Below are 13,448 nucleotides of genomic sequence, written 5' to 3' on the forward strand. Positions count from 1 at the left end.
CTCTTTTAACTATATTTAATTAGACCAAATAATTCTCCATGGAACACGGACACATACATAACTAGGAATGGAGTGGTGGGAATGTCTGCAAAAAAAAAAAAAAAAAAAAAGGCATGCAATTTAGCACAATTCCATTGGAGCATTAACATGCTGACAGTTTTTGGCAGCTTTCTTTGATTATCTCTTTACAAAGAAGTAACCAACCATTTGATCATTGAAAAGGACTGTGGGTGAAATATTCTGAAGATTTGTGAGCCTTGTTTAAAAAAATTAAAAAAGAAGCTTTTTGTACTCTTCCACAAGTTGCTGTAGAGCTTCATTTTTAAAATATATAAATAAAGGAAGGATTAGAAAAGGGACTAAAAACAAACCACACACTCTCTTGTGGTGATATGCGTCTTCATCACTGCATAATTTACCTATAGTTCTGCAGTTCTGTGTAAAAGTAAACCTACACATGGTTATAGGTTGACACAAATTATTATAAATACCATAAATTTCACACATCACACAAAATACTTGGGGCCAAATTATGGTTACCACTGCAAGGGTGCGCTGCAATGGCAGACAGTATCTGGAGCCTGGCAGTATTTCAGAACAGATCATAGTAATAATGCAGCTGTGAGTGCAAGGGCAGATAGGGGAGATGAAGCCCTGCTTGCTGCACTAATGAAATGGGTTGGGGGCATAGGCAAGCCATAGCTTTCCTTCCCCCCAAACACACTGGTTATTACCTAGAGACCAGTGGCGGGACAGGGAGAGTGCCTTTTGCACAGGTTTAGTAAGTGCCCACTGCTTGAATGCACTTCATAGATTATTCCTCATTCTGCACTAAGCAGAATAAGGCTTCCAGGTCTGCTCACGTGCATGCCCAAGCATCCCATTAACTGTCACTGTAAAAGATGTAACCTAGTAAAGCATTTGTGAGCTAAGTTTTAGTCTAAGGCTAGGTCTACAGTGGGGGGGGGGGATCGATTTAAGACGCGTAGCTGAATTCGACGTATCCGAGCCGACTTATCCCGCTGTGAGGATGGCGGCAAATCGACCTCTGCGGCTCCCCCGTCGACGGCGCTTAGTCCTACCTGCGCTGGTGGAGTACGCGCGTCGATTTGAGGATCAATTGTCGCATCCCAACGAGACGCGATAATTCGATCCCTGAGAGATTGATTTCTACCCGCCGATCCAGGCGGGTAGTGAAGACAAGCCCTAACAGTATTTGCTTACAAATGCTATTTCTGTCATGAATCACTGGTAGAATTAGGCTTATGCTCCCTTTTGCTGTACCAGAGAAATGTACATTTATGTGTTAACACCAAATTTTGTATAATCTTGTAAATCATATATTAACAGTACCACAAGACAACAACAAAAGAGGCTTTTAACCTTCAGCCTTCTGCTGATATATCAGATGGAGACAGACTGGTTTCAAACCAATGAGCAGACACTTTCTGTTTTATTTGTCTTTTATCTTGAAAGTTTATTGCTTTCCATGTTTTAAAAGTGTGTTACACTCTGAAATGTTTAAATAGAGTTGTTTGGATTAGTGGTGTCTCCTGCAGATAGTATAAAGAGCTCAGCAGTTAAAACTCATTCTGTGTGTACAGTAGGTGCCTTGCGTGTTACTGAATTATTTAGTCCTGCAGCATGTACTCTCTTTCCACATGTTTTGTTGAAACTTTAATGAATTCTAAAAACACTGTTAATTAAAGTGGTGGTTTGTATCATTGGAATTTGCAAATGTTTTACAGGTAAAACTGGAGCACTCCTTGAGCCAAGAATTCACTGTGGAGAATGTACTTGCAATATTGCCTGCATTTCCCAAGGGGGCCCCTCAGCAACGGGCCAAAAGGGCTGCAGAAACCCTGGTGAAAGCTTGTAATTATTCCAGATTAATGGCAATGCAACAGGTGAGGGAATATTGTTGGGTTTACTGAAGTTTTAATTTTTTTTCTGCACATGTAGTTTTTTTTAATTGCTTTGAATCAAGTGACACTCCTGTTGTGCTGACTTTGTTCCACTGACTGGTGGTGTAGCAGTGGGTGGTGGTGGTAAAGCAGAGAGAGTACAGGCACTGGTACAGGGATTTAACATATCAGAAAAGGCTCCTAGCTCTAGGCCAGCCAAAATCTGATTCTTTGTTTTGTTTTTCCACATGTGGCCCATTTGTACTTTCTGTATTTTTATATATACTAGATCATGTTTCAGTATAATATAAATTATTTTATGTTGAATTGTCAATATACTTTATCAAAACATTTTTACAGCTTGTCTGATAAAGAAAAGTGTTTCTAAGTTATATACAGCTATAGAACCAAGTATTTTTAATACCAAGCTTTATTTTGCATTGATCAAGGGAAGTAAAATGCTGTCCCATAAATAAATGTTACCACGTGTGGAGCATGTTTATTTTTTAGCCTCTGAATCTGTTTAACATTAAAAATATCAACAAACAGCAAATTCAAATATTTGAAAAAGATTGAATCTAACTCTGTAACAAGAGGGAAAAGATAACTACAATTTTTACCATTTTTTCATATTGTCTAATGTTTGCAAAGCTGAAATTAACAATATGAGACATTAGCAAGTTGTTCAGAATTAAGACCATCAGAATGTCAGTCTTCCTGGTCTGCCAAAGCTTTTTAACCTCACATTTGATGAGAGCTGGTATTAATGAGACCCTCCGTTATTTACACAGTCAATTTATGGATTTATCAAAGTAGAGCCTGTCTAATTAATCAGATTTTATGGCAGTTCTGTGAGAAGCATTAAGAGTGCTTTAAGTAATTAAACTTGTGACTTGTTAATATTATGATTGGAATAATATACAGTCGGTTTTGGTCTGGATTCAAACACTGAAGCATAAGAGTTTGATGAGGCAGTGTTTAAACAGTAAGCACTACTAATCTTCAATATTATTTTTTCATAATAATACTATAATAGAGTTTAGAGGCTCCCTGTCAGGATCAGAGCCATTATTATAGGTCCTGTACAAACTCATAAGAAGAAACAGCCCTGCTTCTGTCTGGACTTTTATGTGAATGATCTGTGGAAATTCCATACTGTAGGTTATGATAATCAGTTATCTTGCAACTAGTTAGTTCCCACTCTACTTTAATATTAAAGAAACAAGTTACCTATGTTTGAGCACACGTTGAACAGGAAATGTATAAAACAATATTTGAGGAGTGTTATAATACTTGTATTTACACCATAGCAGTCAAAAACAAAAAATTATTCCAGATTAATGGCAATGCAACAGTCAAAAACAGCCTGAGAAACTAGATCTTTAAGATTTTTATGTATTCATTCATTTAATCTGAATTGTTTGTAATCTTATTCATGATTGCTGTGGTTTGGGGATGTTAATAAAGGATTTAATTCTTCTACGTACATTGATGCAGAAGCAGTATAGAAAAAGACAATGTCTGCCTTAACTTATCTCTGATGTTTAATGCTTGTAGATTTCAAAGAATTGCTGCATGATAGCAATTGGTTGAAAAAACAAAGGATTTATTTATAACTCCAAAATTACAACAAAGGACATTTACTAAGGCACAATATCATAGCAAAGTATAGAAAATTGCATAATGTTTTGATTTAGGAGGAAGATGCAAACGTGTAAATGTTTTCCAGTTTCCTTAGCTTTAAATCTAGTCTTTTTTCCCCAGTAGCTCTTTTGTGAGAGCAATCAAGTCATTTTGAAACCTACCAGAGAATATAATGAAAATTATATCAATATATTCATCTTTAATATCAGAAGCTTTCTTGTATAATTAGTATTAGTATTTATTATATTTATACCATTATGGATGGATCAGTATCTAGATAGCATGAATGACTTCTCTGATAATCCACCCTAGTGGTGCTCTTTCAGTACATTATTTATGTCATGGATCATATAACTGAGTAGTGCAATGTTGAAGCTCTTCTTGTTTCTTAATATTTTGGAGCATACATGTAAGCTGCTGGGGCCTGGGCAGCCTATCTAGTGAGTGGAACGGGACCTTGCCTGGTGGTTGTGGTGGCAGTTTGGGTAAGGACAAGTGAAGATCCAGGGGGCAGGCACTAGTCCAAGGGTAAAACCAGAGTCAGGGTTGAGGGGCCAGGTCAAGGTCAGGACTGGAGTCAGAAGTTGAAGTCTAAACTGAAGAGTAAGCTGGAGTCAGAGTCATGGATGTAGCCAGAAGATCAGAACTAGGAGTCAGAAATCAGAACGGGTAGGGAGGCTGGTGTTGGAGCAGGAGCAGGAGCAGGACTTGAGCAAGGACTGGAATAGGTAGCAGAAGTGAGAGCAGGGTAAGCACAGTTGCGGGCATGGTACACACTGAGGAGCTGCAAGGCTCAAGTAGCAGACTGCAGACTCTTGTGGACAATCAGGAAGCACAACGATCTGAGGTGGCTCACTGGACCCAGCTGTGCTTGCTGGGTTGCCTAGTGACCTTGCCAATACAGTGGCATCTCCAGAACTATCCATTATTGATTCCCAGAGAATTCTTCTCAAGCCTTTGAAGTAAATTTGTCACGACTCCCCTAAATATGGTATCAGCCTAAGATGAAGAAGGTGGTGAAAGAGAATTGAAAAACTGATGGTCAGTTTATGATGTGTTAAGTAGCAGTAAAACTCAGAATACTACTGTGTGATCTGCTAAGTATAAACAAAACAATTAGTCCCAAAGGAGCAAGTCAATGTCTGGAGGGCAGAACTGGTATAAACTCAGGCCCTGATCCTGCAAACACTTAACATGTGTGCTCACTGGGACTACTTATACGCTTAAAATTAACACTTAAGTGTTTGTGGAATTCGGGCCTTGTGGCGGAGTCTATAGTTTGGCCAAGTGTATAATCACAGCAATAGACATTGTAAGTTAGTCTGCAAGAAAAGCAATGGAATCAGTTTGTATGTTAATTTCATGTTTTCTTTGGACCTTAGTAAGTGGATAATCATGAAGGGGCTATAATAAAATAGATATGTAAAGAAATTAAATAGGAAGAAAGCAAAGAAAGAAGAAGTGGGACCGCTGAAGACTATTGACGGAGAGGAGATTAAAGACAATCTAGGCATGGCGCAATATCTTAATGAATATTTTGCATCGGTGTTTAATGAGGCCAATGAAGGTATTAGGGATACTAGCACCACTACAGAGGGGCATTCAGGATGGGGGATTACCGTATCCGAGGTAGAAACAAAACTTGAACACCTTAATGGGGCTAAGTCGGGAGGACCGGACGATCTTCATCTGAGAATATTGAAGGAATTGGCACGGGAAATAGCAGGCCCATTAGCGATAATATTTAATGAATCTGTAAACTCGGGGGTGGTCCCGTTAGACTGGAGAATAGCTAATGTGGTTCCTATTTTCAAGAAAGGGAAAAAAAGTGATCCGGGTAACTACAGGCCTGTTAGTTTAACATCTGTAGTGTGCAAGGTGTTAGAGAAAATTCTGAAAGAGAAACTAGTTGAGGACCTGGAGGGTAGTGGCAATTGCGATAAATTACAACATGGTTTTACGAAGGGATCGTGCCAAACGAATCTGATCTCCTTCTTTGAGAAAGTAACGGATTTATTAGATAAGGGAAATGCGGTGGACCTAATATACCTGGATTTCAGTAAAGCGTTTGATACTGTACCCCATGAGGAATTATTAGTTAAACTGAAAAACATGGGGATCGATATGAAAATCCAGAGGTGGATAAGGAATTGGTTAATGGGGAGAATGCAGCGGGTTGTATTAAAGGGTGAACTGTCAGGTTGGAGGGAGGTTACTAGTGGAGTGCCTCAAGGTTCGGTTTTGGGACCCATTTTATTTAATCTATTTATAACTGACCTCGGAACCGATTGCAGGAGTGGGCTGATAAAGTTTGCGGATGATACGAAGGTGGGAGGCGTTGTAAATTCGGAGGAGGATAGGGATATCCTGCAGGGAGACTTGAATGAGCTTGTGAATTGGAGTATCAGAAATAGGATGAAATTTAATAGTGAAAAGTGTAAGGTGATGCATTTGGGGATGACTAATAACAATTTTAGTTACAAGATGGGGACGCATTGGTTAGAAGTAACGGAAGAGGAGAAGGACCTAGGGGTTCTTGTAGACTGCAGGATGACTATGAGTCGACAATGTGACGTGGCGGTGAAAAAAGCCAATGCTGTCTTGGGATGCATTAGGCGAGGTATATCTAGTAGGGATAAGGAGGTCCTGCTTCCGTTGTACAAGGCGCTGGTGAGACCTCATTTGGAGTACTGTGTGCAGTTCTGGTCTCCCATGTTTAAAAAAGATGAACTCAAACTGGAACGGGTGCAAAGAAGGGCCACTAGGATGATCAGAGGAATGGAAAACCTGTCGTACGAAAGGAGACTAGAGGAGCTTGGGTTGTTTAGTCTGACAAAGCGAAGGCTGAGGGGGGATATGATTGCTATCTTTAAATATATTAGAGGGATTAATACAAGGGAGGGAGAAGAATTATTCCAGCTTAGTACTAACGTGGATACAAGAACGAATGGATATAAACTGGCTGTGGGGAAGTTCAGACTTGAAATTAGACGAAGGTTTCTGACCGTCAGAGGGGTGAAATATTGGAACGGCCTACCGAGGGAAACGATGGGGGCGACGGACCTGTCTGGTTTTAAGATTAAGTTAGATAAGTTTATGGAGGGAATGGTTTAATGGTAAAACATAGTAGTCAAGGAAAGCCAAGCAATGGTAGGTAAATAGTATAATGGCTAACAGGGGTCGGGCTGGAGACTCTTGCCTATATGCTCGGGGTCTTACTGATCGCCATATTTGGGGTCGGGAAGGAATTTTCCTCCAGGGCAGATTGGCTGAGCCTCTGGAGGTTTTTCGCCTTCCTCCGCAGCATGGGGCAGGGATCACTAGCAGGAGGGTCTCTGCCGATTGAAATAACTAAAAACAGGATTGGGGACTTCAACAGCAGAGTCCAGGGAAGGGGTAGGAACGGTTTTATGGCCTGCAGCATGCAGGGGGTCAGACCAGATGATCATAATGGTCCCTTCTGACCTTAAAGTCTATGAGTCTATGAGTCTATGAGTTCAATGAAGCACTTCCATAGTATGAAAGGATTAGAAGTCTGAGATTCAACAGGGACTAAAGTCTGAATTTGGTATTGCTTCAACGCCATTTACATTTTTAACTTTGGAGAAAAACATCTTTCTTTTGATTGGTAACTGTAGCCAATTCTAATCATTTGGCCTCCATTAAGAGGATTAACTAAATTTCTTATGAAACTGTACAGCCTCAGCACATTGTTGTATGCAATGTTGTATCTGTGTTGGTCCCAGGATACTACTGTTATACATGGCACTGGTGAGACCTTTTCTGGAATATTGTGTGCAGTTCTGGTCTCCCTCTTTAAGAAGGATGAATTCAAACTGGAACAAGTACAGAGAAGGGCTACTAGGATGATCTGAGGAATGGAAAACCGGTCTTATGAAAGGAGACTCAAAGAGCTTGGCTTGTTTAGCCTAACCAAAAGAAGGCTGAGGGGAGATATGATTGCTCTTTATAAATATATCAGAGGGATAAATATCAGGGAGGGAGAGGAATTATTTAAGCTTAGTACCATTGTGGACACAAGAACAAATGGATATAAACTGGACATTAGGAAGTTTAGACTTGAAATTAGACGAAGGTTTCTAACCATTAGAGGAGTGAAGTTCTGGAACAGCCTTCCAAGGGGAGTAATGGGGGCAAAAGACATATCTGGCTTCAAGACTGAGCTTGATAAGTTTATGGAGGGGATGATATGATGGGATAGCCTAATTTTGGCAATTAATTAATCTTTGATTATTAGCAGGTAAATATGCCCAATGGTCTGTGATGGGATGTTAGATGGGGTGGGATCCAAGTTACTACAGAGAATTCTTTCCTGGGTGCTGGCTGGTGAGTCTTGCCCACATGCTCAGGGTTTAACTGATTGCGATATTTGGGGTTGGGAAGGAATTTCCTCCAGGGCAGATTGGCAGAGGACCTGGAGGTTTTTCGCCTTCCTCTGCAGCGTGGGGCACGGGTCACTTGCTGGAGGATTCTCTGCACCTTGAGATCTTTAAACCACGATTTGAGGACTTCAGTAACTCAGGCATAGGTTAGGGGTTTGTTACAGGAGTGGGTGGGTGAGAGTCTGTGTCCTGCGTTGTGCAGGAGGTCAGACTAGATGATCATAATGGTCCCTTCTGACCTTAAAGTCTATGAGTCTATTAGAGAGCCCTGGTGGGTGAGGTGATATCTGTTATTGGACCAACTTCTGTTGCTTTCAAAAGCTTGTCTTTCTCACCCACAGAAGGTAGTCCAATAAAATACATTACCTCATCCACCTTTTCTTGGCCTCAGAACAGTCGGTTGTATTGATTTAGGTTCCAGTTCAGGGAAGCATTTAAGCGCATGCTTAACATTTGCATGTGCTTAAAGTTAGGCACCTTCCCTAAATGGGGATGCTGTCCTGACCTGAGGTCTAAATGTGTAATTCAAAACATTTAAAAAGATTATTTCATATTCTTTGTTCTTAAACCAGTTATTGCAAAACGTGTTTTGCTGAAATCATTTGTTACAAGAATGATTTTACTGTAGGAAGAAAACTACATACACTTTCTCATGAACGCATCCGATCGGTATTTCTGAATGCCAAAACAAACCTGATCAGATCCTAGTCCTTGGACTCGTGTTATATGGGGATGTGGTATAATTGATGCCTCAGTATATGGAGGAGAGTTAGATTAGCATTGTATAGGAGCATGTCTGGAGCACATTTCTAGAAGAGTGGGAGTTATACTCAGATGCCAGATATGCACATTCCCCACCTTCCTCACAATAAAAACATGATAAAAATAAGTAGCAAGATATTTGGACTATGAGGACTACATCTCATTTCTATGTTGGATCTGCCCATTCCTTTAGATTACAAACTATGTGGGGGATGAACTTTATTATTTGGCCTGCTTGTGTTCAGTGCCACTATGCTTATAGAATCATAGAACTGGAAGGGACCTCAAGAGGTCATCTAGTCCAGTCCCCTGCACTCCAGGCAGGACTAATTATCTAGAGCATTCCTGACAGGTGTTTGTCTAATCTGCTCTTAAAAATCTCCAATGATGGAGATTCCACCTCCTAGTCAACCTCCCCAGCAATTATTATTGCCTTTATTATTTATGATCCTATATAAATAATAATAAAATATTCAATATTTTGACATTGAATTATGTAACAGAATACTCTATTACTAACAAGAAACAGTAGGAAAAAATAACAATCCAGATGTACAACTCTCCAGAAACACTTGGGTTTGATGTTTTGAACAGTGTCTCAAACTGAAATGTATTGCATATAAAATTCCTTTTGGGTGGTTCATGTATATTCACTTAATATGACACTGTTGGAAAAGCAGTTTTAGAGTTGTGAGAGTGGTAGCCACTCCAGAGTAAAGGATGGAGCCAACTTTTCACTTTAGGCCTGATTATTAAGCAGCCTCCTCTCCCGGTCATCATCCCCCAAAAGAAATATGCTCCCCAGAAACTTCCCATGCCACATTGCATCCCACAGTGATATTTTTCTGACATTTGGAAAAAATCAAGACATAACTTCTTAATGTTATTTTTTTTTTAAATCTATTTTTGGCTCCTCAAAACTCCAAAATGGTTTAGACTAAACACTCCAAAATTTCACATTTGTGCTGTTGACTTTACTAGGGAGGAGTGCGGTTTAATTTATTGTTGTGTTTTGTGAGAGAGAGTGGGTTAGTGGAGAAATTGTGAATATATTAACAGAGCTTCTGATGGAGATGTACATAGTTTACACTTTAAGGTAGTCAGGGATGGCCCTAACAATGTGTTTCATTAGAGCAGAGCTAGAAAGAGGAGGCGACAAAAGAGCTCTCTCTCTCTCTCCCCTCCCAATCTCGGGAAAAATAGGGTCAGGAGGGGCCCAGGAAGAACTGGGAAATTGACCATCCTGCCTTCCCAGAAAAAGCCAGTTGCTATACTGCTTACAAGAGGTACACAGGCTTTCTTAGTAAAGAAGTGTTTGGTTTTACACCAGGTAGATGAAAGCCATTCTTTACTGTTTTGCCTGATTTTGGACCAGGCTGAGAAATGCCTCAGTCCTGACTCCTCATGTGTTGTGCCACAGCATAGAAGCACTCTGGGCAGAGTTGTATGTGCATAAAGGGGGAGGGGCAAAGACAGGGTTGGAAACTCTATGGCACAGAGTCATGCTTTCCAGTCATGGAATGGGAGTAGGAGGAAGGGCTCTAGGAAAGGCAGGAAGAGAATGTATGAAGTGGACATTGTAGGAGGCTGGGAAGGCCTAAGAAGGTGCATGGGGCAAATGCAGGGCACTGGTGCAGTATTAGGGAAAGGTTGTAGGCAGGGGTTGAGTCCTGCTCTGATGACATGGTGCAGAGGAGCATCCCAGAGGAGGTCAAGTGGGGTTACTGCAATGGGTTGGAGGAATTCTTTGTGGTGAATATAAGATATAAAAGCTCTGCTATACCTCCTAAGAGTTCAATAATATGGCTCTTGGGTTTTATTAACTTATTCTCTAGGTAACCCCACAGGGAATCACATACGTTTGTTCACTCTCCAGAAACCTGAGGTTGGAAAATAAAATCTCGAGTCTCAGTGGCGTTTGAGTAGGGTTGCCACCTATGAAGTACCCCCCCCCAAAGGGATATCCTGGATGATCCTCAGCCCACAAAAGTGGAGAGCTAACAGTATCTACTGAGCACCCTTACAGATTTCTCGGGACAGCTACCTAAAAAAGGGATCATCCTGGGAAAACCTGGATGGGTGGCAACCCTACAAGAGAACTGACACGTTTTCCTCATCATGGAGAGGGGTTTGTGGCATTATGGAGGAGACAGAGAAAATGACCCTTTAGCTGTGTAGATACATTTATAAAGAGGACTGGTTCCTCCATGACAATGCCAAACCTTTTTCTTCATGGCAGCAATCCTTTAGGAGTTGGGATATCACTGTCTACCCTCACCCCACCCATCCCTCATCTCCTAATGTCTGCAGATTAGCTCCCTCTCTAAGGTGGGGGAAAGCAACAAAAGTGATTTAGTGCTGTTTCTAGCAGTACTAACAAATTAATAAATTTCTGTTTGGAAATTAGTTACTATTGAGGACAGAACACTGAACAGAACAGGTTTAAGTCCATCCCAGTCTGTGGATTCAGCATCTGCTTAATGATCTCAAGGCGGAGCTTATACTGGGTCCTGGGGAAGAGGGAAGTATCTATAATTAGTTTAGCTACCCAGCCTTCCATGGCTTCAGAGGCCTTTCCATCCCTTATTCTTCTCCTTTGCTCTCCTGTACAGCCTAGAACAGAGGGAAGACTATAAACCATAAATCAGGCACAGATGGTAACAAGAATGTTAGAGGGATCATATTTATTGGTTAATATACAAAAGAAAGAAAGGGGAAAAGGTTAATCAGAAAAACATCTGAAATTTCAAATGCACATTCCCATTTCAGCTTCAGTTGCTATTTTACTCTTTAAAAAAAAAGCTGTGCTCCTGAGCCAATGTTTTTTAGCTAAGACGCAATGAGTACAAATAAGGGCTTTTATATGTTCTGTTAAATATAAACACAAGAAAACAGTAGTAGTAGTAGTAAGTATTCAGCTGAGTATGTGTAGACGTTACAAATACTTTATAAAACAGCGAGACAAAAGTTTTCATTTTGTACATCAGATTTTAGCGGGTGGTCAGAAAAGAGGAACAATTATGGCAAAAAAGTCTCTTTTTGTCAGAATTTTGAAAAATTCTGGCTGGCTCTATAGTATGTCATCTGTTTTTTATCAGAAAAATCAAAATTTGGAAAATTTCTATTGGCTCATGTTTGCAGGGATTTTTCTTTGGCAAATTAAAATAACCCATGAAATTGTTTTAACAAGGTTTATTAAGAATATGCCTAGTAATTCATTTGTAAATCCTTCATTAGAAAACACCAAACACTTTTGCAAAGGATTTTAATAAAGGAGCCATTTTCTCCCATAATACATTCAGGCATGTTTCGGACATAGATTTGTGGATGCTGTTGTTCCAAGTGGAACTGGTGTCTCCCTATTCCTAAGTAATTGGCCTCTGGTTATGGTCTTGTCTTCTTACATCTTTGTCTCTCAATCAGTTGTTTAAGTTATCTCTGTCTCATCAGCGAACTAGCAGGACATTTCTTGATCTGGCCTAGTATTCCTCTGGGTCTCTTCACCAGATGTTTGGCAGGTTTACTGGATCTCTCTTGTATGCAACAGTCTCTCAATCTGGCCTCCCTGAAGAGTAAGATTGGGATTCTTCAGGGCTGGAAATTGAAATTGTTCCAAAAGATAAATATTTTTCTTGATTAAAGACAAATGTTTTCTTTCAAGATATAGCTCCTTAGTAATCAACATAAGTTTTCAAAGTGCATGTCATTCAGATCTTCCACTAACACAGTTTTCTGTGCAGAGGTAGGGCCAACCAAATTTAAATGTTGACAATAAGGTAAAGATGAAGAAAGAAGAGAATATTTGCATATTAACTGAATAAAAGTAAATTTAGGTTATGTCCCCACATCTCTCCTCTTGCAGTTTTAGTTGTAATTTCAGTAACCAAACTGGCATCCATAATAACAGTTTATTCAACCTTTGAGACCAGACCAGTCTTAAAAACAAAACAAAAATGGATAAAACTTTTCAGTAAAATGGAACTTTCAGAACAATTAAATTATGGTCTTCTCAGGTCTTTGTAATGCCACTTATCATGTCACAAAGATTCCTTTCCCAACATCAGTGTTCTAAACCGCAGTTAATTTGGGATAGCTATGCAGCATCTTTAGGTCACTCTTGAACCTAACATCAAAGATATTTTCACACCATTCCTATCTTATACGTTATCTCCTAAAGATCTATCTTGGGAATGCAGATAGTTAATAGGCAACAGGTTTAAAACAAACAAAAGGAAGTATTTCTTCACACAATGCACAGTCAACCTGTGGAACTCTTTGCCAGAGGATGTTGTGAAGGCCAAGACTATAATAGGGTTTAAAAAAAATCTGGATAAATTTATGGAGGATAGGTCCATCAATGGCTATTAGCCAGGATGGCAGGGATGGTGTCCCTGCCCTCTGTTTGGCAGAAGCTGGGAATGGGTGACAGGGGATGGATCACTTGATGATTACGTGTTCTGTTCATTCCCTCTGGTGCACCAGGCATTGGTAGCTGTCGGAAGACAAGATACAGGGTTCGATGGACCTTTGTTCTGACCCAATATGGTCGTTCTTATGTCCCGCAAATGGGGAAAAGGGAACCAGCAAACTGTTTGGAGGTGGGAAGATGAGGCAGGTAAGGTAATGGGCAGTGCTTACACACTCACAATGTGATCCTAAAATCAACCACTTTTTCAAGTTTAATGGAAATATTGGTTGGGGGTAACTTTATGTAAACTTCCTATATTTAAGAGAA

General features: G+C 40.1%; 1 protein-coding gene across 6 annotated transcripts in view; it reads left to right on the plus strand.

Annotated features, from left to right (window-relative positions):
* Nucleotides 1-13,448, plus strand: part of LOC101949263 (uncharacterized) — a 155,267-nt gene that overhangs the window by 120,876 nt on the left and 20,943 nt on the right. For 5 of the 6 annotated variants that reach the window (XM_042840403.2, XM_005284051.5, XM_024109785.3 and 2 more), the window contains one exon: nucleotides 1,749-1,907. The exons of the other annotated variant lie outside the window; for it this stretch is intronic. In XM_042840403.2, coding sequence (XP_042696337.2) covers nucleotides 1,749-1,907 — 159 coding nt within the window. The remainder of the gene's footprint in view (nucleotides 1-1,748; nucleotides 1,908-13,448) is intronic. 6 annotated transcript variants of the gene reach the window in all.

Source organism: Chrysemys picta, chromosome 6, assembly GCF_011386835.1.
Source record: "Chrysemys picta bellii isolate R12L10 chromosome 6, ASM1138683v2, whole genome shotgun sequence".
Taxonomy (NCBI): domain Eukaryota; kingdom Metazoa; phylum Chordata; order Testudines; family Emydidae; genus Chrysemys; species Chrysemys picta.